A 26,956-nucleotide genomic window follows, 5' to 3' on the forward strand; every position below is an offset into this window, starting at 1 on the left:
CCCCAGGACAGAGATCTGGGCCTAAATCCATCATTTTTTTTGCTAACCATGCCATTCCAGTTTGGACCCAGCCATATGCAAACCAGTCTAGACCCTGCGCCCAATGGGACCAGTCCAGCCCGAACTGTCAGGCCAGGTCATCCCTGGACTGGAAACAAGCATCCACAGTGAAATGGTTTCTTTGACTGGTGTCGCGGGCTGGGAGGTTTTCTGCCCATTGATTTTTCATTGAATTTTCTTGTAATGCAGTAAAAGTGTCCCCTCTTTCGTCTCATTCGCTAGGTCAGTCTTCATGATCGTGATAGGACGGATGCACCATGGTTGATGTTGCCTTTCCTTAACATTTCTTGAATGATGGCCTATTCCTTGGGGCCGTGACTTTTCCTCTCCATTGTGATGGGTGTGATGATCCCTCACAAAGCATGACTGATCCGAGCAGACCACGGTGGAGAGAGAACTATCCCATCTTAGTTGGGATGCAAGCACCCAAGGGAATAATGGTGCATCCACATTTGAGATTGCAATAGGCCAGTATGATGGTCACATTCTGGCATTTCCTCGTGTTTATGTATTAGCTTTGCCATTGTGTACATAACTCACTCCAGACCCCTGAAACGTTTTAAGTAGGATCACCAGAGGAGTCACCAGGGCCTCTGCAAAGGTCTTCTACTTATCGGAAGTAAACCCATTAGCGCTCAGGATTGATTGCGTTCGAGGGCTGTGGGTGGCAAATTTTGAGTACACAAATACATGAAATTTATATATGTGCAGTGTGCCATGCGTGACGTTTATGTTAATCACGAGTTGCAGTTGGATTGACACTTTATCGGGAGCAGTCGAAAAAGAAAATCTGTACAGTACAAAATCAAACCTGACATTTCAGTGTTCAGCCCCATGTTTTTAGAAATTGTAAAATATGATGAGTTTTTTGTTTATTGCACGGACGCTCGCTGGTGTGGGTTACAACACAGGTAATAAAATGTGCAGTTTCTCAGGTATCTTGCCTTGGAGTTTAATAGTGCAATACAAAAGGGGATGATGGACGGAGCGTTTGAGCAAATCAAACACTCACCCCCAGTCAACTGATCTGGGTTTAATCCATCACCATTCTTTAGCTCACTCAGCCACCCCAGTTCAGACATGGCCATATGCAAATCAGTCTGACCCTGTGCCTCATGGGAACAGTCCAGCCCGAACTGCCAAGCCATGTCTTCCCTGGACCGGAAACAAGCATCCTGGGCCCGGTTTCGGATTCATAATCCTCATCAGCCAGGCTATCTTGAATCCAGTGGCCAAGTGAGCAAGGGACTCACGTCTGAGCATACCCTGCCAATTTAGGGCGAACAAAGCGATACAAAAGGGGATGATGGACGGAGCGTTTGAGCAAATCAAACACTCACCCCCAGTCAACTGATCTGGGTTTAATCCATCACCATTCTTTAGCTCACTCAGCCACCCCAGTTCAGACATGGCCATATGCAAATCAGTCTGACCCTGTGCCTCATGGGAACAGTCCAGCCCGAACTGCCAAGCCATGTCTTCCCTGGACCGGAAACAAGCATCCTGGGCCCGGTTTCGGATTCATAATCCTCATCAGCCAGGCTATCTTGAATCCAGTGAGCAAGGGACTCACGTCTGAGCATACCCTGCCAATTTAGGGCGAACAAAGCGATACAAAAGGGGATGATGGACGGAGCGTTTGAGCAAATCAAACACTCACCCCCAGTCAACTGATCTGGGTTTAATCCATCACCATTCTTTAGCTCACTCAGCCACCCCAGTTCAGACATGGCCATATGCAAATCAGTCTGACCCTGTGCCTCATGGGAACAGTCCAGCCCGAACTGCCAAGCCATGTCTTCCCTGGACTGGAAACAAGCATCCTGGGACCGGTTTCGGATTCATAATCCTCATTAGCCAGGCTATCTCGAATCCAGTTTATATGAATGGATTTCAATAGTGTCACATTACTTCAAACATCACAGATGGTCCACAAGTAACAACTAATTGTTGGTTATGCTAATTTGGCTTTTTAACTGAGCAAATAATAGGTGTTCCTTTTGGCCAATGAATGTCAGCCGAGGATACAAGGCTGATTTGTACTTTCTGGGCTTCATTCTTTAACTTTAGTTGGCAGGAGACCTCAGCAGTGAGAATGTAACCAGGTGGCCCTCTTATCACTGGTCTCTTCTCATGCATTAGTTAAACGATACGTCGACTGACTGATAAACCTATTGCATTATTTAAAGTAGCTGTTTGTTGTGCTGTTCAACTTCGGAGTGCAGGTTTCCTGGTTCCATAGGGGAATCTCTAATCCACTCTCAGAATTTCCTTTGTGTTCTGAGCTTGTAGCTCTGGTTGATGTAAGAATTGGTTAGCACATCTTTGAATACCAAGACAAATCCTGGATTGCGTTATTTGCTAATGCCTGGTCCTGGAAACAGGATGCGGCTGTTACATTTAAAGAGAAAGTACAACGGACAGGGTTGAATTAAATGCATCGGTTGGGATGGAGTCCACTGAATGTGGGACTCGTGTCATGCAATGATCCAGGTGATCAGATGGAAGAAGCCTGCCATGTAGGTGTAACCATTCTTATGGAACGAACCAACCATGGTACATCTGCCATTTCACGAGGCCTCTTGGAAGAAGGCTGAACCAGCCGATGAGATGAAAAGAAGAACATTCCTTGAGCCTCAATGGGCAGGACAGACAGCCCAGTGAAGCTGGTCATGGAAAACCTTTCTCTGTGAAAAGTGAAACTTCTGCAGTTTTCCTGAATACTCAAAGCAGTCTTTGGGTCTCAGTAGCAAATGATGCAAAGCTCAGATAGAAATCTTCTGTGTCTATGAGCTTTTGCTTTTTGGAGCAATGGACGAGGGATTCGTCTTTGTAGATTCGGCCTTTTGTCCCCAATTTCGTTTTCCTGTGAACGCTGCGTTGAATCTTCTGTCCAGTAAAAGAGTCTTTGTTGAATTATTAAAATCGGTTCACTGTTGATCTGGTGATGCGCATAGCTGCAGAGGGCTTTGACGGGCTCTCTGAGGAAAACCGCTGATGAGTAACATGGCTGGAAGAGGCTGCAATGTTTCTGTTACCAGAGCTGTATTGGGATAGTCTTCAAGACCGAGTTTAAAAGATGCGCATTGAACAAGCATGTGGAACTCACCAGGAGTTAGATGGGCAAGACTCAAGCCAAAGGCAACTTGTTCGTTTTCATATGTGTCCTACTAAGAACCTCTGATACTGTCACCGTTCTATGCATTTATAGCGCGCTCGGCTACTCCAGAGAGTGTCCCGGCACAAAACCTGAGAGGATCAAGTGCCAGAGTTTAAAACGAGAAGGTCTTCAGCTTTTTCTTAAAGTCTGGGAGTCTTGGATGCTGCGGAGAGCCAGTGGCAATGCGTTCCACGCGGAGCGGCTTTCCAGACCTGGGGCATCATTGCCACATTGGATGCAACGGAGACCTCTGTGTATAGTTTGGCTGCACTTTTCCTTCAGGTATTTAATTTCTAAAGGGTCAATTCTCTTTCTTCAGCAAGACTGAGCATGGCATGTTCAACGCTGCAGACTGGATGCAGTTAGGCATTAGCAGCAAGGGCAATTATGGGCACACAAACGGAGCAGAAAGGAGGAGGAACGCTGAGGCCGAGAGTGGAAAGGGCACAGGGAATGGGTTTACTATGGGAAAGGCAGGCAGCTGGGGCTGAATAAAATGAGAGGGAATAGGGTGTGCTCAGGGGGATCTTTGTAGATTCTTGAGTTGGTAATGGGGCAGAGGTAACAGGAGATTGAGAGTTCATTTTCTGGGGTTACCCTGTCACGTATTTGTTCCCAAATATTCAAGGACTGGAGTTAAGATTGTCATCTATCCAGTTCTATAATTTTCTTGGGAAGAAGGCATGCAAGAAGCCATCGCACCAGCATTTTCCTCTTCAGCCATGCTCATTTGTTCACAGAAGTGACCATGCTGGATTATTTAAGTCACTATACAACCACACAGTTGAACCTTTAACAGCCAATTTCAGTTCCACTTCCAGAGGTGTCCTGTTTGTCAGGCTCTGTAGTGAAGGCCACATGCATCAATAGGTTATACCTTTCTGCCGAAGCAAATCTGTCTGCTCCCATTTCAAGTGCCCACTCTCCTGTTTTGCAGGTCTCTGCAGCATCTTCTTCAATATCCGCGTTGGCAGCCTGGAAAAAGAGGTCTCTCCTGAAACCGTGAGGTTCATCAACTCCATTGGGCAAGTCTTGAAGAATTCACAATACGTTGATTTTCTCCCCACATGGAGTAGGGGCATCCTTCCCTACTGGAAGCGATTCCTGGAAGGGTCGGACATCATCGAGGCTTATGGTGAGTCGGGCGAGTCTGTACTGATCTTGGGTAACAAAACTGGCTGAAGTGTCGGATTGAGGGAGCGTTGACCAGTGGCGGTGTGGGTTGGGAGAAAATGCTGATAATGAACCTCTAAGGACACTACCTACATTTAAACTCTTTCATGGCAAAGTTCAAACAGTACCTAATAGAACCTCATGTGAAATTGATGTTTTTGAAAAGTCTGTGCTCGATTAAGATTTAACATTTTAATTAATTCTCTTCAGAGTATTTTCTTTTTAAAAGAGTTATTTTGAATTATTTTTCTGTAGAATCCCATTACCTACTGTAGATTCCTGTTCATTGGAAAATGTATGAATTATGTTTAACTTTTACACTGTAAAGATAGGGATTAGTATGAACTTCACTGAAGTATTTTAGATAAACAATTGATTTGTGCCTTCTAAACTCATGCCTTCTCATACTCTTAATACTTCTTAATCTTTAAACTAGTCATTTTGTACCCAGATGAATACCATGATCCACCTTCCTTCCATACACAAAGGGGCAAGATGGCTCCATTCCATTAGCTATCACAGTCATCCACTATCACAGTATTCTGCTGGTGTTGTGGCCTTTACAACCAGTTTGTGTACTGCGACACAGAGTCCTGTTCCCGCAGTCATGCTCCACTATATACATCAGACAATTCAAAGATCTGATCTGGCCATTTGAAGCTCTTCACGGTTCCTAGCTCAAAATTAGCTCTACTCACTGAGCTGCCACACTCAGCAAGTGGTGTTTCCCACAACAAAGCGTCCAGTAGCCAACAGACAACCATCAACTGGTCATGTCTTACTATAATATGTCTTATAAAACATAAACCTGACAAAAAACAGAAAGTAATAACATCAGTCTTCTAAAACCTATACAAAGAGTGACTTTGAGAAAGTTCTCGCAGCGATTTGGTTGCATTGGGTCAGCCCCGTTCAGCCAATGAAAGTTTCATGTGTCTTTCACATATTGGATCAGCCCACAGGAGTATTGTGTAGGTCAACATTTGCAGTTGTGTTTGATAAGGAGTCTGTCGCGAACATAGCCCAGGATAATAATAATCCACATTTGTAAAGCGCACAATCACCCGTAAGGGTCTCTAGGCGCTGGGGGCCGTCGGGAAGATTAAGCAAGCTATTGCCCAGAGTCACATGGTGCTGGGCTAATCTGCCGTCGGTGCCGGGGATCGAACCGTGATTCCCAGATTCCGGCAGAGCAGGCTATGGCTAGCTTACTCTACTTGGCGCTGGAGTTCCCCACTCTGCTGTTTAGGTGCTGCAGGGGTGTAGGAAGCCAGCGCCAGCAGGCACGTGCATGTGCCTGGTGTAGAAAAAAAACTAGAGCGCTGATCATTGTGGAGAGAATACCCTTATTTAATTTGGCTAACATGTGAACATGATGGTAGAACCAAGATTCCAGCTTGCTGCTGCTGGCAACCAGCTCACCTTCAGAGCCTGACCGCCACACTTTGGCAATCCATCTGACCTGCGCCTGCACCCTTCAGATTCCGGAGGGTGAAGGGCTTGTCAAGGGAAATAGACAGCCGTCTCCCTCCTTTCCCAACATTTATTTGAGTTGCATTGAAGTGAGTGCCATTTTTTAAAGGATGATCATGAAACGAAAAAAAAATCTAAATTTATTGGAAGGAGTGGCTCTCTTGAAAAGTCGGCCATGGGTTGTTTTGCCGATTTCCTGTACTTTTCAAGCGCTGTCTCACATATGTTGTCTGAGCCTGTGATTGGTCTGCAGGCGGAGGTTAATGCCTACTCTACAACTCATTACTCACATTGAATCTTCACTTCATGGAATTGGTTTAAAGGCCAGCTCCCGATTACCAGTCAAGATTCACAGTATTTTGTGAGCCGCTGCTGCTCAGCAGGGCGGTAACAGCATGGCGGAGCCAGTCAGCGAGTCTCCACAGCTTCAATTAACCCGATCTTAAACATTTATTGAGTCGCAAGCTCCAGTTGTCCAGTTTGTCCCAGTCACAGGTATTTATGTCTGGAGGAGTAGTTAGCTCTGCTGTTGGATGGTTGGCTGAGCAATGCTCTATTGTTTATGTGGGTTCTTAGCTCTAATCTGATGTTTGTTTCCATGGGAGTGGCATGGAGAGGACTCTGAGCACCAATAGGGCTGAGTCCTCGGACCTACTTGCCTACAAGCTTTGCAAGGCAGTTGTCCCCTATAGCAAGAACTGTAGGATACATGGTGAGAATGAAAGATAGAGGTGGATAGGGCGAGTCCCAGAGTGGGTACAGTGACCCCAGAAAGTGCCTTCCTTTGACTGTTTTTGCCTGAATAAATGCTCCTTTCCTCAGTATCCAACCCCAGCCGGGGTGGATGCAGAAGTGGAATGTGGATGATTGTAGATAGATAAATGGGTGAGCAACTGGTTGCGTGGATGATAGAAGAACGTGTGATTGAACAGTAGTTGCAGGAACGTAGGCAAGCCTTCTGCCATCAACATGACTGTGGCCATCCATGCACTCACTTATTGCCTTGCTCACTCATTCAAACATGAGCCCCTTTATCCATTCTCTATCGCTCACATTAACTCTACTGATTTAACCCTTACATTCAGTCATTCTCACATCCGTACAGCGCAACACACATACTCGGCCATTAGTTTCCCAGCGCACTCTCTAATAATAATCCAGATCTTTTAGCTTTATCAAAGCTTGTCACTGTTCCTCTCAACATTGCTGAAATTGTAAAAACATCCAACACATATTGAGATGTCTCTCGTTGTTTCCCACCATACGTACTGTTGGGCTACTATGAAAAAAAGCTAAATAAATTATCTTTCAGCCAGTAGATCACGTCTTCACCTCGAACCAGGCTCTCCGGGGCTGGGAGGGCCACCCTCGTCCACATACCATAGAAGGTCATCACTCGTCCATGCTAAGGATCGTTCCTAGAACCTTAACCTCCCTTTAGAAAAGTTCCAGAGAGCTAGTTTGGAGGTGTTAAGGACAGATTGGCTCACCGGAGATGCTAGGGATGGGCACCTGGACTACTGGGTCAATGGACCTAGGATCATGGCACTGCATTCAGCCGGTCTGATGTGGGCTCATCACCTTTCATCTTGGAACTCATTCGCGAAGGGCTTTGATGCATCCACTGCACGCATGATCCCCAGTTCACTTTTAGCGGCCCTGTCTTGCCTTTATGACTCATGAGAAACAAATGATATGTTGTGTCGCTATGAGGAGCTGTAATTTCTTTGTGACACTAAGGACCTGATGTATGAAGCCTTTAAAAAGCTCTTTGGACAGACCAATGGTTCTCGGGCCTCGCATACTGGAAATCCTCTGAGTGTTTGGAGAAACTACCGGTTTACACACGAACCCCGAAAAATCATTGCTGTTTCCAGTATTATGTTATGTTAGTGAGTTTTGTAAAGCGCGACAGCTGCCCCAGCAAAGAGGTGTCCCGGCGCTGACAGCAATGAGGTGGACCGGATCAGCAAGGGGCCCCCCGGGAGGCCTACAGAATGGGAAAGAGAAAACTTTTCATGGCTTTCCTAAATTCAAGGTAATTGTTAAGCCCATGAATGTGGGCAGGCAGCGTATTCCAAAGGAAGGCCGCTCTGTTCCGGAAAGAACGACCTCCAGCGCGCACCCTCCTAACTCGGGGAACCACCACCCGGTGTTGTCCCGTGAAATGGAGCTGGTGGGGGGAACGTAGGGTAAAAGCAGGTTGGCCAGAATACCAGGAGAGGCACATTTCAAGGCTTTGCAGAGAGACTTGAACTCAATCTGCCTGGCCACAGGCAACCAGTGAAGACTGCTAATGGCGTTTGTCTTAGAGCAGGCTCTGCGCAGACCGAGGAGAGGTCTTGCGGCGGCATTCTGTACCCTCTGTAGCCTCTGTATTTCGGCCTTGTTTGCTCCCAAATACAGTGAACCATCATAATCAAGTCAAGACCAAATCAAGGTCTGAATGATGATCTGCCTCGTAGGGGCGTCAAAGAAGCCCAGGATGGGTTTGAGTCCTTGCAGCAACCCAAAACAGGTTATAGACACATTTTTAGTTTGGGTCTGGAAGTTGAGGGAAGCATCCATCCAAACCCCTAAGTTCTTCACAGCCTGCTTGGGGGAGGGGGCAGTACCTAGGCTCTTGGGCCACCAGAGCTCATTCCACAGACCATGGTCTTTCCCCTCCAACAAAACCTCTAACTTGTTAGCATTGTTAGCATTTAGTTGGAGACAGTTGGCGGTCATCCACTCAGCCACTCCCGCAAGATCGCTCTGAAACTTAAGAGCATCCTGCTAGGAGTCGCTTGAGAGAGCAACCACCAACTGTGTGTCGTCTGCATAGGAGACCAAGGTCATCCCTCTGCTCTTGGCTACTACAGTCAGGGGTTGTACATAAAGGTTGAGGAGCAGAGGGCTCAAGGAGGAGCCCTGTGGCACCCCTTGCTTGATGGGAAAGATGCCAGAGGTGGAAGGGGGGCTATCACCTGAAACCTCCTGTCGGTGAGGAATGAGGCGAGCCACTTTAGGGCGGGGCCTACAATACCAGCCTCCTCCCAGCGACGCAGCAGAATGGTATGGGACACTGTGTCAAATGCGGCTCTGAGATCTAAAAAGATCATTGCCGACGTCTGCCCTGCATCCAAAGATGTCCAAAGATGTTCTGTCACAGCTAGGAGCGCCGACTCTGTGCTGTGGCCAGGGCGAAAGCCATTCCAGAAAGGATCAAATCTGTTGTTGGAGTGCAAGTAATGAGAGAGGAGGGAGTTGATAAAAGCTTCCGTGATCTTTGCGGCCCAAGGTAACAGAGAGATCGGGTGAACATTTTCTGGCTTTTTAGGATCTAAGGAAGGCTTCTTAAGCAGCAGTATCACCCTGTCCTGTTTCCATGCAGTAGGCATGACCCCTGTATTGAGAGACCCATTGATCACCTGGCCTAAGGGAAGCTAGATAGTGGGTAGGATTTTCCGAAATTGGTCAGGTTTCAGTGGATCGGCATGAGATCCTGACTTAATTTTGGAGCATAGGGCGAGTAATTGATCCGGAGGGATCGGAGGAAAAGCCTCTAATGTGACGTTTGTATGATCACGAGATACCTCAAACGGGCCAACTTGGTCCGTGGGGAAGCATTTATAGATGTCTTCTACCTTCCTAACAAAGAAGGTACTCTTCACCGGGTTAGAGCTCGTGCTGATTTGCTGAGCATAGAAAGCTGCACGCTCAACTTCTATGGCCCTGTGATAGCTTCTTAGATCTGCCCAGTAGCGCTCCTTGGAGGCCGGGTCAAAATCCCTTCTCCAGATTCTCTCCAACGTTTTACAGATTTTGCGCAGTTCCGCTAACTTAGCATTGTACCATGGATTGGATTTAGATTTGTGTTTCATGGACAATTTACCTGGAATCTGGCTATCCAACAGTTGATTAATCCAATCGTTAAAGTCCGAGTTGGCCTAATTCGGGTCAGCTGGCAGAGCTGGGATGGCGGCGGAGAGGTGGTCAAGAAATTGGTCCCAGTTCAGTTAAAGCCAAGGGCGTTTAAGGGAGAGTGTTTGTCTACATTACGCGCTGGCATGATGCCCTGAATGGACATGGACATGGGGATCAAATAGTGATGGGACCATCCCATCGGGAGAGGGCGTCGAACGGTAAGGGAGGGTGTATTTGTGAAGACTAGGTCTAGCAGGTGACCAGCTGAATGTGTAGGCCCTGAGACCTGTTGCTCAAGCTGGCAAGCTGCAAGATCGGCCACAAAATTAGCCACATCGGAGTCGATGATTATCCAAGTGCAGGTTAAGGTCTCCTGTGACTGTAAAATTTGAGGCAACAACCGCCAGGGCACTGACTGTCTCAATAAGAACCACCCTGAAGACTTTTGATGGGCCCGGGAGACGGTAAACTAGTAGGCCTGTCATAGTGTAATGAGAATTCAAAGTAATTTTCAAACGGGCACATTCGCATCCAGCGACGGGCTGCTTTGTGAAGGTGCATGGGTAGCCAGTTTTGAAAATAACCGCGATACCCCAGTCTCTCGTTTCCCTGTTGAGGGTGAAGATCATAGCCCTCTGGGAGTGCCAGCCCAGGCTCAGCGACCATGTCCTCTGAGAGCCAGGTCTGCGTGAGAAACAGGACGTTGGGGGACTCTGCTTCCAGAAGATCATGGATGTCGGCGAAACTTTAGCTAGGGAGCAGCATTTTAGATAGAAAATGGTCTTGTATTTGCTGGGGGGGGGGGGTGGTGGCTGCAAAGAGTTGCTAGGATGACAGACATGAAGCCACTGCGTTTTTAGCCAAATGCACCCACTAGCCCACCCAGACCAGATAGCTTATACCTGTCCACCCGCGGTCGGATTGCAAGCAACTCATTCCGGGCATCTCATTCCAGGCATAGATGTACCCCATTTTGTGGAAATTGGCAGCATGTCTGACGGAAGTGAATGAGAAATGGCGGGCCACATCCCTCCACTCAAACAGCGTAAGCTGCGGGGGACCGGCACCGGCGGGGAGGGATTTCCAGCTGCGCAAAAATGCGGTAAGAAGCGTTAAAAAGCTTTAAAAAGTGTTTTACAAGTCTAACACGGATAAAACACCTAGCAACACAATGATTGTTATGGGTTAAAATAATCAATGATGACCTTGCCGTGCCAGTGTGTGGCCATCAAGGACACGTTACTTGGGCATATATACGGGCGATCGGCCATCTTCAAGATGGTATCACTGCCCCGTATTTTATATTGCCTCCAAAACTTCCCTTATGTTCCACGCTCCTAGTTCGCACAGGTCAACGCCATACAAAACAAATTTCTCTGGAACGGTGGGGCGAGCAGGGTCACACTTCGCACATGTGTACAATGCACATAATGTGGGGGATCGCAGCAGCAGATATTTATTCATATTATGTGGCATCTCATATACTTGTGGTGAATGAATGGTAGTATAACTCATCCACAGACCCGGCTTACGCAATTGAGCATGCAGCAATGGGAGGGACTACCCTCCTGCAACTCCTTTATAGTGCCACACGCTTGGATTGCTTACCTCCATAAGGTAAAGTCATGGTACAGCTGTGGCCGCCTTGGGGGGAGGGGGCCCGGGGGTGGGATCTAATAGAGATATCGACCCTCGGCGATGTACTCCGGGGCACTACACTGAAATCCTTCCAGCAACTACAGGTGGAGTATAAATTACACAAAACACAATGTTACAAATACCTCCAACTCCTTCATGCGCTGACTCCATCGATCCACACGCTCGGGACCCTACCGGAATTCAACCCGCTAGAAGGCAGTCTGCTGAAGGGAGGACTGGGCCTACACTAGATCAAGCAAATATATCCAACCCTGACCACCCACACACAGATGACGTTTGACAAGACACGGCTGGCGTGGCAAGCCGACATTCCTGATTTGACGGACGACGACTGGGCTGAAGCTATTGATAGCCCGCGGGGCGCGGCGGTCTCTACACGATACTGCCTGATACAATTTAAATATCTTCAACGAGTGTATTATAGGCCGACCAGACTCTGGCGGATGGGGGTTATCCAGTCCGCTGCTTGTTTGCGGTGTGAACAAGAGGACGGGAATTTGGAGTTGCACGGTGTTGCAACCCTTTTGGCCTAGAATTCGGTCTTGTCTAAATGAGATACTTTCCTGGGTACTCCAGCGGGACCCACAACTCTTCCTTTTACACAGCACGGACGACATTGGGGGAAATGAGTACAAGCAACATTTACTGTTTTTAGCTCTCAGAAGTGCCAAGCGAGATATCGTAAACTGTAGAAAGGGACCTCTCCCCTGACACTAGGCAAACGGAAGACCGAACTGGACAGATGTATGGGGGCGGAAATAGCAGTATTTCTAGCTCGTGGCTGCCCCATTAAACATAGGAAAATTTGGACCCGTTGGGCGGCCTATCGTGGAATAGAGCTGCCTCCCATGGACCTCTTATAAGTGACCCCAATCTCCCAACTCTCACAGACCGGACTATCCCGCACTGTAGGATAATGGCTCACTCTGTTCTTATGTCATATAATCTTGTCTTGAGATCTAGTAATGTCTGCAGTTTAAGTTGTACCACCTGCATGTTTGGCAGGTGTTGGAAAATGATCAAAATGGCAGAACTTCAGCAATGTCAATCATCCTTTCCCCCCCCCCCTACAGGTCATTGTAGGGCTGTTGCCCAACTTTCAAATGAATAACCGAATAAAATCTGTTAAAAAATAAAGCTTTTTGGTACTTATCATCCCCAAAGGCCCTTGCAAAATAGGGAATCGCAAAATTTGCAATTCCATATTTTGCAAATACATTTAAGGAATCGCAAATTGCGATTCCTTAAATATAATGCTGGAAGCACCCAAGTTGTACGATTTTTCCTTAAGAAATCGCAAATTACTACCAACTTCCAGTTGGTGGTAATTTGTGATTTCCTTGAAAAATGCACTTTTTTGCATTTTTGAACGTGCCATGTGGCGTACATACATGCCCCTTGGGCATGTATGTGCGCCACATGTGAACAAATGCATATTTCAGGGGTGCAACAGGGTGTCCTTCTGGCACCCTTGAAATTGCATTTGCAATTTGCGAGTACCTATTGGGTACTCACAAATTGCAAATGTCTTCCCATTCATTCCTATGGGCCTCTACGGGAATGAATGAGAAGGTATTCCTTAACTGCGAATCGAATTTGCGATTCGCAATTAAGGAATATGTAGGAATTGCAATTAATATTGCGAAACCTACGTACATTGCATTTTGCGAGTCCTTAATAGCGAATTGCTAAAATTTGCTATTAAGGACTTGCAAACTGCAAAGATTATACATCTGCCATTCTGTTCTTAAAAGCATGACTGATATATCTTTTAAGCCACCTTGATACCATTGTTTTTTGGGAAATAGAGTCTATGATATTCAGGAGGTTTCTGAACTCCTGAGTATTTATTAGGGACTGGCATCATTATGTGAACTGCACCGCACCGGCCCCCAGGCAATTGTAAGAGCAAGTAGCCAATGTGGGGGTTGTTCATTTTGCAACAAGTGAGCAAACCTCATATGTTGGTTATCATGCAGCACAGGCATGTTTATTAAGTCAACCAATCCTACAGTGTCCTAATGCCAGCATCATTGATTCATCCTCAGCCAAGAAACTGATTAATAAAAAAATGGAGGAAATACAGGCGCGGCTGGACAGTGGGAAGGAAGTGGAGGGGAACTACCTCACGCACCTGCTCAGTGACTCAAAGATGACCATCCACGAAGCATACGGCATCCTGGAGGAGCTGCTACAAGCCGGCATTGATACGGTAGGTGGAGCTTCCTTCTGGCCATAAAAACAGGATATGGACATAGAAAGGCCTGCCCTCATACATAGACAAATATCTTGTAATTCTGTTTAATTTTAGTATATTTCACCTAATGGAATACTTTAAAAAAATTTCAGTTGAAATACCTAAATAAATTACATTTATTTTTAAAGTGTGCTTCACAGAACAACATTTTGTCCAGATAGTGATAATACCCAAAGCTTATGACCTGTGAAAATGGAAGCCCTTTTGCAGGAGAAAATAAAATCACAAATTGCATCACTTGTACATTTTGAACGTTAGGTGTTCTTACAACCCGCAAATAACATATTGCAAACCCATGCGAACTGCGAGGCAGAGTGCTGGATGAAGGGTGCACCCCATTCACTGTAAATTGCAATGAAATGTATCCACGGTTTTAAATTGCAAAACATGAAGTGATTCCCATCAATCATTGCACAGTGGAAGCTGTCCATGAGAGAAAGCATGATAATGTGAGTGGCAGCTGCCAGCATCAGGAGGTGTGTAAAGCAGCCCTGTGCACCGCCGTCTGCTATTCCCGCGATCCATATCCCAATATACCAGATTTTGTGGTTGAAGGACACAGGTCGCAATAGTGGCACTTGGAGGAAGGGAGTTCAGCTGAGGTTTGCTCCCCCTTCCAGGCATCCATCTCTGCATTGACAGAGGTTCTCAAGAGTTCACTAACTGAATGAATCCTGTCTCATCGCTGTGGCTTCTTCCTAAGGAAGCCTTTGTTCCAGATTGATGGCTGAGTTGAATTATTCCGATGTTGCACTCTGACGTTCTATGCCCACCCATACCCCACCATGGCACTACCACTCCTTCTAAGCCCATACTGCTACCACTTGTTGTCTCCACCTATCCTGCCTTGGTGTTCCATATTCCATATATTCCTGGTGAGTGGGCATTGTTTGGTCTCTGCTTTTTTCTCATTCCATGCCTGCTTCCATCTATTGGTCTACTCTAGTGCTCTTCACGGGGTCTCTCCCATCCCCGCTGCCTGACCGGAGCTACACTGCCCTATGTTTCTTGCTTCGTGTGTCACCTTGCACCAATTATGTTCACCAGGTGTCCTGATGAGGGAGGGGTGAATTGTATAGTTGTAGCCACCCCTCTAAGTTACACTTTCCACCTCCAGTTTCTTTTGCTCTACACTGGTGGGCTTCACACTCTGCACCACGGTGTGCACCATCATATACCATACTGGGCGTACCTGCACCAAGGTGGTGAGAGAGGCTTTGGAGTGACCAATGAGGAGCTTCAGCCAGAACAGCAGAAAAGAATTGGACACCTAAATATCCCACTGACGGAAACGCACACACATTAATAAAATCTGACAGAATGATTAACCTGATGATCAGGGTGATTGACGGTCTTTTTTTTTTTTTAACTTTATTGTTAGGAAGGAATAGTGGTTAAACAATTGCATACATCCAATTGGAATTCTTGCATTTCGTACAATTTATCTGAGCAATAATTTACTGGCTACATTTTCGTAATTAAGACATAGTTTCTGCTGTATCATGGGTCTTGCTTAAGCTTTCAATATATGACATTTGGTCGTAGAGTGCGTGCCCTCGATATCCCCTCCCTCAACTTCAGTGACGGCTACATCTCCTTCCAATTAACCCTTAAGAACAAACTTCCCAACATACCCCCCCAACCATGTGTCATCGTATCCCTTGGACGTCTCCCACAGTTCGTAATATCCTGCGCTGCTATTCGTAGTGCATTAAATGGCCAGGTCATTGCCGCCCATGCAGCCGTGTCATATGTCCGAGGCCTTCTCCCCGCAACTGTTCAGTTACTCCTCCTCCCCTTCGGAGTCTGAGTCCTCTCCCTCTGGCAAGGGCTCACAAAGTTCCCCTCTGTACATGTTCCATGCTGCCCACACTTTGTTCCATTTCCGGGGCGCCGCTCGAAGCACATAAACCGCTCTCTCTGTCACCATTAGGATGTCCATGTTTTTAGCCCATCTACTGGCGGTGGGTACTTCCGGCGCCCCCCATTTCTGTGCTATATCCCGTTTAGCTACTGTTAATGCCAGTGACGCCCAAATCAGTTCATATCTACCCAGGTCATTTGGGTCCCAGATGTTTAGAAGGCATTTACGTGGTTCGGGTAGAATGGAAAGTTTGAGGGCCTGGGAGATGGATCGGAGCACCTGTCTCCAGAATTCGCGTATTTGCGGGCATTCCCATAGCGTGTGGAACAGTGTCCCTTCCTCCCCGCAGCCTCGCAAACAGAAGGGGTGTGGTGCTCTTTGTATTTTGTGCAGCAGTGTCCTGGTGTAATAGATGCGGTGTAAGATTTTAAGCTGTACCAGTCTGAGCTTACTAGAGATTCCCACCTCTTTCGGGGAGGCCAGGGCCTCATTCCATTCAAATTCGTCTGTCTCACCTAGTTCCTCCTCCCATTTCCCTTTGAGCTTTAGTGTCGGGTCTTTGAGATTGTTGATCAGCTTTTTGTATGTAAGGGAGGTGGCGCTTTGGAGCATGAAATCGGTTAGTAATCTATCTTCCAAAGGAGAGGAGTCTGGTAATGTGGTGCCGGCAGGGATTGCCTGTAGTAATGCATGCCTAATCTGGACATACCTAAACGTTTCTGTGGGTCCGAGGTTGTATTGTTGTTGCAAGTGTGGAAATGGTAATACTGAGTCATCGTCCCAGAGGTCTCCTATCGTAGAGATGCCTATTGAGTCCCACCGCTCAAACCCCTTACAGTCTCTCAGGTTCCCCAACGCTTTCGTGTCCCACAAGGGCGTCATTTTAGTGAGTCGGCCTGCCCACCCCAGACGGGCCTGCGCCATGTGCCACAGCGCCGCCGTGTGCTTGGTCGGACCGATCAGGTCCTTTAGTTGCGACTTGTTGTACAGCACGGACAGCATACAGTCCGTCCCAAGTTGCGACCAGTCTGCCCGGTAGGCCGGGTCGTCCTTCGGGGCGTGGATCCAGTAGTTTATAATCTTGAGTTGGGCCGCCCAGTAATATAGCTGGATGTTGGGGAGCGCTATGCCACCCTCGTACCAGCTCCTTACCAGCTTGTCATATGCTATGCGCGCCGGGCCTGTGTCCCAGAGCAGGACCGTGACCAGTGCCACAATCTGTTGGAAGTAACGCTGTGGTACCAGGTGAGGAGTATTTTCCAGTACGTAAAGGAGTCTTGGGAGGGCCATCATCTTGTACAATGCCGCCCTGCCCAGTAGGGTCAGGGGGAGGGCCGCCCAGTGCCTAACATCCGCACGCAGGCGATCCATGGGTGGTTTTAGGTTGTTCACGAAAAAGTCTGCTTCCCCGCTCGCGATAACAATACCTAGGTACTTGAAAGAGGCCGATGTCTTAAGCATTGGACAGTTCCCCTGCAGTTTTGGCTCTGGGCCTTTTAAAGTGTATATGGTGGATTTCGACCAGTTGAGTGTGTAACCCGACGTGCGCCCATGCGTGTCACAAAGGTCTAGTAGGGCTGGGATGCCGGTCTCGGGCGCGGTCATGTATATGAGCATATCGTCCGCGTATAGCGAGACTTTGTCCTCCCACCCCTCCTCCCATTTGATGCCCGCGAATAGAGGTGTCGATCTGATTTGGATGGCCAAGGGTTCAAGTACGAGCGCGAAGAGCAGGGGGGACAGGGGGCAGCCTTGTCTGGTCCCCCTGCCCAGTGGGAATCTCGGCGACGTGTGGCCATTGGCCACCACTTGTGCCACGGGTTTTGTGTAAAGCAGCCGTATCCATCGTATTTATTTTGGCCCAAAACCCATACGCTCCAGCACCATGAAGAGGTATTCCCATTCTACTAAGTCGAACGCCATTTTGGCGTCGAGGGAGAGGATTACCGCCTGTTCCGTGAGGAGGTGTGCACGAGCCAACACTCCGTGGACTCGTCTAAGATTCAACGCCGTGCTCCGGTGGGGCATGAAGCCCGACTGGTCAGGGTGGATTAGAGTACTGAGATGGGGCAGCAATCGGGTAGCCAGAAGTTTAGCTAGTATTTTGGCCTCGATGTTTAATAATGATATCGGGCGGTATGAGGTGCATTCTGTCGGTGGTTTTCCGGGCTTGGGTATTGCTACAATCGTTGCTGTGCGTTGATCCAATGGCAGCTCTAGTCTGTCCCTACTCTCCAAATACATGGCCAGCAATGGGGCACTGAGGTCTGCAGCCACGGACTTATACCATTCTACCGGTATCCCATTAGGGCCCGGTGCTTTACCTGACTGTAACGCCATGATCGCTAGCTGGATTTCTTCCCCCGTCGGGTCTAGTTCTAAAGCTTCACTATCTTCTTGTGTAATGCTGGGGATGGTAATGTCTGCGAGCGTTGCTGCTGCCATTTGTCGTGTGACCCTCCGTCCCGGTGTATAGATTTCTTGATAGTGTCGAGCTAGTTCGCCTACTATGTCTTCCGGGTGTACCAGTGTCCGCCCATCCTCCGTGTTGAGCCTATGGATACCCCTCACTCCATTCCCTCTCCTGTCCAGCCACGCTAGCATACGTCCCGCTTTGTTGCCCACATCATAGATCCTATGTCGAGTGTTCGCGATGTATCCCTTCTCTGTCGTTTTGAGGTGGGCTAGGTATTGTTGGTGCCGGAGCATGAGTGTGTGTGTCGCGGTCGGGGAGGGGTCTGTCATATGAGCGTTATTGGCCCTTTCTAGTGCAAGTTCCAGGTCCGTGAGTTCCTTCCGTGAGTCCCGTTTGTGTCCCGTGATCGCCGCAATGGCCGCCCCCCTGAGGACAGTTTTGTACGCCTCCCATAGGATGGAGGGCGACTCTACTGTGTCCGTGTTCTCAGCAAAATACAGTGACGTCGCCAGTTTGAGTTTCTTTCGAATCTTGGGGATTTTCAGGAAATTGGGGTAGATTGGGTATAATCGGGCATTCCGTTTCCCTCCGGTGGTCAGCGATGGGACGATTGGAGAGTGATCCGAGACCCCCCTGGGTAGTGTGTCCACCCTCTCCACCATATCCAGTCCCAAACCCAGTGTCATGAAGTAGTCTATACGAGATAAGCTGTTATGTACCGCTGAGTAGTAAGTGTAGTGCGTGGCCTCTGTGTGTAGTTCCCGCCCGAGGTCTACAAGGCCTAGGGCTTCCGCAAAGTCTGACAGTGGCGTAGTACCTCGCGGTCTGGTTCTGGTGGGGAAAGTGTCCTTAAGTGGATCCATGACTGCGTTAAAGTCCCCCCCAACAATCATGTCGCCATCAGGGAGACCAAGAAGGAATTTACCTAGTGCTGGTAAGGCCACCGAGTGTAGGGCTGGGGGAATATATACTGAAATCACATTCAGGGCCCTGCCCTCCCACTGACCGTGGATTGCGGCATAGCGACCCTGGTCGTCTGCCACGTGGCTGGACACCATAAGGGGGGAAGATCTTCTCACCAGTATGCCCGTACCCCTGGAGCCAGTAGTGAAGTCGGCGTGGACTACCATTGTGTACCCACGTCTGTCTAGGGCTTTGCAGGTGGATCCCGTGAGGTGGGTTTCCTGTAGGAGGACCACATCCGGGTTTTGCCGCTTTACGGCTTGAAGGACCAAGCCTCTCTTGATTTTGTCACCCAGGCCCCGGACATTCCATGTCAGTATGCGCAGTGGGGGAATCCTCCCGGCCGTGGAGGGGCCCTCAGCGGGCGTGTGATTAGGTGACCTGGCCATTAGGCTGATGAAGGAGTCTTGCACACAACGTGTGCTGCGGCATAGCCCATGCGTCGACTAGTGTCGTGCTGTGTAGGAGACGTGCTAATGTCAGGGTGATACTGCTGTGTAGGTGGTGAACGATGACTACAAACAAGAGTAAACATTTCAACAAATAAACTTCAAACCCATCCCCCCTCCCTGCTACCCTGCTCCACGGACAAACTCCCGCCCGCTTCCCCAACTGTGCAGAGTGCTTCAGCCCTCCCCTATACATCTTACTTGCTCGTAGGGTTGGTGAGTCCCCTCCGGGCACTGCCTGTGCCCACCCTACTCAGCTACGTCCGAGCCACGGTCCCGCGGCCCACACAGTCTTGAAAAATAAAGCAGTTAAATGTCACACCGGAGCCACTTGTCCAGAGTCCAGTGGATCTCTCTCAAGGTCCGATTCTATTTCTGTTTCGCCTCCCTGGTGTGGTCGGTGGGAGGACTGACTGGGCGGTGTCTGGCCAGCACGGTGTCGCTGCTGGTCTTGCTGTGAGCGTTGTCGTCGCCCCGCTGGTCGCCAGCCCTCCAGCCATTCTTGAGCCACCTCTGGCGTGTCAAAAAACCAGGTCTTCCCCTCGGCCACTATTCGCAGTTTAGCTGGGAACATCATGGAATACGGCAGTTCTCTGTCGCGCAGTGCTTTCTTAACCTCCGTGAAGGACTTGCGTCGCCTGGCCACCTCTGCCGTGTAGTCCGGGAAGAACGCTAAGGTGGCATTTTGAATCCGCACTGGTGGTGAAGTCCTCGCCGCCTGCAATATTGCGTCCCTGTCCCTGAAGTTGAAGAGTCGGGCTAGCACCGGTCTCGGAGCCGCCCCCGTCCTGGGTGGGCCCCCCGGGACTCTGTGCGCCCTCTCCACCGAAAAGAAGTGCGACAGGCCCTTGGGCTGGAGCTTGTTCTTGATGAGGTCTTCAACATAGAGGTCCATGGCCCCCTTCCCCTCCGTCTCTGGAAGCCCAAGGATACGTACGTTGTTGCGGCGTGAACGCCCTTCCTGGTCGTCCAGCTTGTCATGCAGGAGTTTGGTGACTTTTTGCATCTTTTCCATGGCCAATTGGAGCTCTGAGGTGTCTTCTACGAGCGATTTCGTGACCACTTCCACCTGCGACACCCTCTCCGCCATTTTGTGAAAGTCCGCTCGCAGCAGAGATACTTCTGAGGAGATGGCGCCCACTGTGGTTTTAACTTCTGAGAGCGTTTTCATGATGTCCTCTAGTGTAATTTTTGTCGACTTTTCTGCTTCCTGGGCATGGCCTGTGGAGGGTCGCCCTGTAGTTTGCTGTTGCCCTTGGTGTCCATATGCGAATTTATCCAGTTTGGCTTGCGTGGATCCGCTCCTAAGGCCTTTTCCCGCCATGGTGCTGGGCCCTGCGAGTGCCAGAGATATGCCCCAGGTGACCGCTGCCTGTGGGTCGACTGAAGTCTCTGATAGGCGGAATCAGCCAGGTAGCAGTGGGTCTCACTGGATGTAGGTGTGAGAGCCTAGGAGCCGCTGATGCGTATCGTGTTTTTGCCCTCGGTAGCCTCTCTCCGGGATGGAGCGGGCACTGAGTTCCCCCCCTCGCTGTTCTACACTGCACCGTGTCTCGTGCACTGGACCGGCCGTCGCGTGTTGGGGTACTTCTGGTGTGTCGACGCTGCTGGTAGCGGGCCTGGGGGTTCCCCCTGTGGTCCCGCGTATATGTCCGGTGTTGCATCGTCCCCCCGGGGCACCGTCCACCTGGCTTCTGTTCTGGCTCACCGTGCGGGCCCCCTGCTCCCTCGCTCCTATGCGGCGACCGCCTCTGCCCCCTGTAGTGTTGCTGCGCCAGCTATGTTCTCTTTGGGGGGGGTCGTTGTAGGGTGTTGTCCCCGTTCCGCGCGGCCCAGGTCGGGGTTGCACTGACCTTCGTACTGTTCAGGTACTGCTTGGTGTTTGTGGCAGCCCGATTGCCACCGGACGACTCCGCCAGTATCTGTAGGCTTGGTCTGATCTTTCCGAGATGCACCGGGGTGCGATCACTTTTCCGGCCGGCTCTGCCGCACTTCCGCCGGGGTCCGGATTTCACGCGAGGCCGGTGCTTCGCCCCTGGTTGTAGGCCCCAACTCGCCACACGATGCAGCTCAGGCTCCGGTGCTCCGAATGTCTCGAAACTTGGACCGGTGACACCGCTTGTGTCCCGGACTCGAACGCAGCCGCTTCAGGCGCGCTTGGTGGCGGATAGATGTGACGGATTTGTTGAAAGGCTGCAGTGCCCTCGGGAGCTCTCACACTATGCGGCCGCCATGCTTGGCTGCTAGCCACGCCCCCCGATTGACGGTCTTTGAATTGTGTTCCAGGAGCACTGCAGGGGCCAAGTCATGAAGCGATCCCCTTTATAGCCCTGACTGTGCACATAGGCGCTAGATGTGAACTATGCTTACTTCTCTCTTCTTGAGCAATTGCATAACCTTCTTACTTGGTAGTCATGGGACTAAAAAACAAACCCTGGCATCAGAATGTATTGCCAAATCTGTTTTATATACAAATGTAGGGTCACACATGCCAACAATTTTATTTATCAACCTCAAGATGTGTGGGTTGTTAATGATCAAAGCTAGGACGGAGACAAGTCCTAGGAGATTAATGATTGCTGATGGTTTATTGGTTTAATCGAAGCCAGTTGTGAAAAGTGGCACAAAATGTCCGGCTAAACTGAGTGAAAGGGGAAGCAGCAGCTGGGTGCGAGCTGGGGATATCCCTGATGAAGGGAGGCCATTCCCCTGCATTGATATATTTTTCAGTCTGTTCTTGATAGAGCGCGCAGTTCACCCGGGCCACCAAGGTTACCTATTCTTTACACGCACTGGGCCCTGGCGTGCAAATTTCAATACCACACTAACAATTTGGGGTGAACCGGGTGATGGTTACTTTGTTTCTCCTCCTGCACGCTGCTATGAGCAATTAAGGTTTGGTTTCACCTCTGCTTACCATGCACCTGACTTACCACAGGCTCAATTCTTATGACAGATCTGGAGCTATTAGGGAAATAGTAGACAGGGCCTAGGAACAAATACTCTTTATAATCAGTACACTCTTATCCACAATTTCTGTATAATGACCACAGACACCTGAGGATGTTCAAAAGATTTATATAAGTTCAAAAAGAATATGACAAAGCAATAAGTGATATGCAGAGTAATACGTCAATCATCAAAATCAAAACCATAAAATAGCTATAGATTAGAGCTAAGACCATTTGAGTATATGGGAAGACTAAAGGTAGGACTTTTTAGAACAGGGCTAGTCACTGCAACTTTATACTAGAACATAGGACGTGGATGGGACCTAGAACATGTACTTAACCTAAGTACTTTAAACTATTCTTACTAAGTTCACCGCAATCATACTAAGGGAAAGGGAAAAATTGGAACATACTAATAGAAATAACAGTTTGGCAATTCTCTAAAGGTGGGGAGAGAAGTGGAACAATTCTAAATACAATCGCATATAATTTGCTTTAAAGGTGACAGAGCAGTATCACAGGCAAGAGTGCTTTAATAAGAAAATGAAGAGAGAGAAGACGAGGGAGAGAGAGAGAGTGAGGCGCAAACCCACAGGCTGATATTTACCTAGGTCTGAAAGAGGACTAACCCTGGCCACGGGTCAGTTGGAAGGACGGGGACAAGGACCCTCAGGAAGGAATGCCAGAATGCGAGCAGGTACAGCTCACGGACAGCAAGGACAGGATACCCCTCAGGATTTGGGATCAGGACTGGGCTCACCAAGGTACGACCAACACCCACAGCTTCAGAAGCAACGCCAGCGTTACCCCTCTCTGCAAGTAATCCGCCAGTAACCCCGATTGGGTTATTCGAATTTCCCAGCAAAGTGCTTCGCCAGCACTTAGGATTATTTCCACCCCTTAGGAGTTTGTGGAAAGTATGGACAGAGTGCTCCGCAGCCCTTCAGATTGAGCACCTATAGAGTTCGTAGGGTCAGTGACAGGTCTGCTATTCGGACAAGTCGGACAATTTTCCTAAGCTAAACTAGGGCAATTATACTGTTTTGGGGGCCCTTAGACCACCCTCTAATGTTGCAAGTGACAGTTTCCCACATTATGATTGGTCAGGAGAGGTGGTGCGGTCATTACCACCTCCTAGAATTCAACTTTCTCATCCCAAATATTAAAATTTTCCTACCCGCCCCTTGGGTTCACGTTCCCATGCATAGAATACAACAGCATAGTAAAGTTCACAATAGGTAGCAACAGAGTTGCATCGTCCAAGGTAAGAATTTGCTTTCCCAGAGAAGTTCTCAGGCGCATTGTGCTTCAGGAGCCAGCTGGCTTGTTTCAGCTTCTGCGCAATGGAGTTTTCTCTCCGGTCATGTGACGGTGCCCAGCAGAGCTTCAAGTATGGCTCCGCTCCCGATTTCCCAGCCCCAGAGACGCGGTACATGAAAAGTAAGCGAGAACAAATTAAAATCATAAAAAATTGATCACACTGTATACCATGATAAAGTTCTAACCAACCCTTACTTTATAATGACTATAGCATTATTGTTTTAGTGCGAAAAGACAGATAGGCTAAAGCAGCAGTAGCAAGCAGAAAGCGTGGTGAGAGACAAGCGGCCATGTTTGCAACAGTGCGCATGAGCACAAATTCCCTCCAGAATGCGAGTGCGTCACATCACATGGGTATGACCGACGCATGCGCAGACTGAATTTCAGCGAAGCAGCCGTGTTTAGTGCAAGCTTCGTTAGTATGAGGAAAGACATACAAGCAAGCATCCTGGGGACACCCGCGTGTTTGGAAAAACACTTAATAAATGACGAACAATGGTGTTAATATGATTATACGGTTTAGACAAGGGTTTTGTATGAGAGCAGGGCGCTTTCATGCGAATCCCAGCTCCATCAATCCCCTCTTTGATGATATTTACTATCATCACCACATAGAAGGAAACAGATGCCAACTTTTCTCATTCATCCACATCACTCATTTGAATTTCAACAAATTTATTGTTGAGTTTTCTTTCAGCTTCTCTATGAAAGTGGTGATTTTTCACCTTTTTGTAAATTTCACTCTTTAATTCCTCTAATTCTAGATCATCAATATTTCTTTTCACTCCCCTCTTATTCACAGTATATTTCTTTTTGCACTTCTGGCATTTGCAGCAGATAAAAATGATCAACACAACTACACCTATTACAACTATTGGCATCAGTATTTTCCACAAAAGATTTCTACCTAGGTTAGTAAACCAACTACCTATAGAGGAGAGACCTCCAGTCAGTCTCGTCCAGGCACTGTCAACCTCCAATGGTTTGAGTTCTTTTTCCAGATTAGTTATGTTTTTCACATATTGTTTTAGTTCGATACTTTTATCAGGAATGTAAGTGCAACAATGTTGCGCTTTTAGCATTCTACAGACTCCGCCCTCTTTCGCTAATAGGGTGTCAAGGGCAAGACGGTTTTGCAAAACCATTGATCTGATCGCAACCATTTCGGTATTGACCATCAGGAATCCAGCAGCAGTGTCCGTTGATAACCGGTCCACTACTGTAGACAATTTGCAGATTCTATGAGTGTTCAGAACTACCCCCATTCCAGGTATCAGTGCACTAAAAATATCACCTATAATTTCACCTACACTTTCACGTCTACTACGCACTAAGCCATTAGTTTCTTCATCGCTTCCAGCTGCATTGTTCACATGGTATATTTTCGGGAAAACAATGCCAAAATAGCAGCTTCCATACCAGTGATCCGGCAATTTGAAATAAGCCTTGTTCCCACATATATAATATATTCCGGGAAACACAGGTTCTGACCCATTTTTGAAACCCCAACCTCCAATTACCTTGTAATTATGTTCACATTCACTGGAACCGATGAATACATTGTTATAGTACTCTGTCTTTTCCCTATGGATACAAAGGTTCCCCTTTCGTTCAAAATCCAACAACAAGGCAGGACTAGCTTCGCCTTGCGAGGTGTTATCCATGTGCTCAGCCCACCTAGGGACTCTATCCTTTTCGTCATTTGCCTTCTTCTGAAACTTTTCTCTCCTTCTGTCTGCCATCTTTATAAACATCTTTTCCTGCTCTTGCAGAGAACAGGTCAGATTAGCTTGTCTTGCTTCATCTAAATCTATGTTGCCTATAGTCAGAAAATATTCTCCCATATAACGGGTCACGTCACTTTTAGTATGTACAAGGTTCAAGTGTCCGCTAATTGGAAGTTCAGAAAATACTACGTCAGCATTTGAATAATAATACTGTAAAGTGCTTCTATAAAACAAGCTAGCTAATATACTACAGGAGATTCCATAGGTTAAAGGTAAATGGTGGTATGTCACGCCTTCAGCCACTGAGGTTGGCAGCTTCATGCAGACATAACAGTCCTCTATTTCCATAGCTTCTACATAATGCACTAACAAGTTAGCAAAAACATTTAGATGCGTCTTGTTTCTCATTTTGTGAAAGTGTAGTCCATCCTCATCTGATGCTTCTAAATTAGGTCGTGTGTGTGTCAATCCTACTCGTTTGTCGCGTCTTTCTAGGCTTCGTGGTGTTTCTGCAGTCTGTACAACCCCTACGTCTACTGCTTCTGGTTCAGTAGGGGAAAAGTTAGGATTTTTACTTATCATAAAAGGTAGAAAAACTGTTAGTCCTATCCACATTACTATTAGCATTGCTATACTACACAAGCATATTTTACAACAGGTTTTAAGACACCCACACCGGGATCTTCCAGAGACATTCGGATCAGACATTTTTAGCTTACAGGTGGCTTTTGCTATCCCTCTTTGTTTCTTTGCACCAAAGGCTCACTTCGGGGCTTTCTCAAGGAGGGTCTTCGTCAGAACTCCGATCAGCGATGGACTCTTCGTCACTGTTGCCACTGTTGTGTGGTTCGTCTATTTCTTCCAACACAAAGTACGTCCACTCAGGGCTCCGATACAGTCGGTTCTGTTTCTTTATTCTGTCGCTCTTTCTTAGCGATTTGCCTTGGGCTGCCTTTCTTTCACTTTCAGCCCTTTTTCTGTCTTTCAGTTTTTCCTCGACTGTCTTTAGTCTGAGCCTCAGTCTCTTGACGTATCGGGGTGCACTTCTGCCTCCGTGCCTCCCAGTCGTTGAGGAAACTTGGCCTTCTTCGTGCACTCTTTTTACTTTTTGATGTGGCACCTCTGTGTCCCTGCCTGTCTGACTTGTTCTAGGTCTTTCGTCTATTTCTTCTGCCTGGTCCCTAATCTGTCCCTGCTCAGATTCAAATCGTACTTGCTTTTTATTTCTGGTTACTGTTGTTTCCGTTGTCTGAGCACTTTGATCTAGTTCTATCTGTTCCTGTTCATGCTCTTCGATCTCTTCACTTTCTTCTGCATGAACGTCAGCTCTAATTTCTAACTGTCCCTCTCCAATTTCTGGAGTTTCAGGAGGAGTTTCGATGTCTTGATCTGACCCTACTTGGCCTACTTCCTGATCAGGTGTGTTGTGATTTTCGTTGACCTGACCTTCTTCCTCTATTTCTAACTCACCTGGACTATCCCACTCACTGTCTAAGTAGGAATATTTCCTGGTTCGTATTGGGTCATGAACCTGGTCGTCGGCGGGGTACCATTCAACGTCTCGACTTGTGCTCGGCA

General features: G+C 48.1%; 1 protein-coding gene across 1 annotated transcript in view; it reads left to right on the forward strand.

Annotated features, from left to right (window-relative positions):
- Positions 1–26,956, forward strand: part of LOC147729552 (sterol 26-hydroxylase, mitochondrial-like) — a 154,967-nt gene that overhangs the window by 50,303 nt on the left and 77,708 nt on the right. Inside the window, exons 5-6 of the mRNA XM_086954447.1 lie at positions 4,158–4,355; positions 13,480–13,643. Of these exons, the coding sequence (XP_086810573.1) occupies positions 4,158–4,355; positions 13,480–13,643 (362 nt within the window). The remainder of the gene's footprint in view (positions 1–4,157; positions 4,356–13,479; positions 13,644–26,956) is intronic.

The sequence above is a fragment of the Lissotriton vulgaris genome, chromosome 2_1, assembly GCF_964263255.1.
Source record: "Lissotriton vulgaris chromosome 2_1, aLisVul1.2, whole genome shotgun sequence".
NCBI lineage: Eukaryota > Metazoa > Chordata > Amphibia > Caudata > Salamandridae > Lissotriton > Lissotriton vulgaris.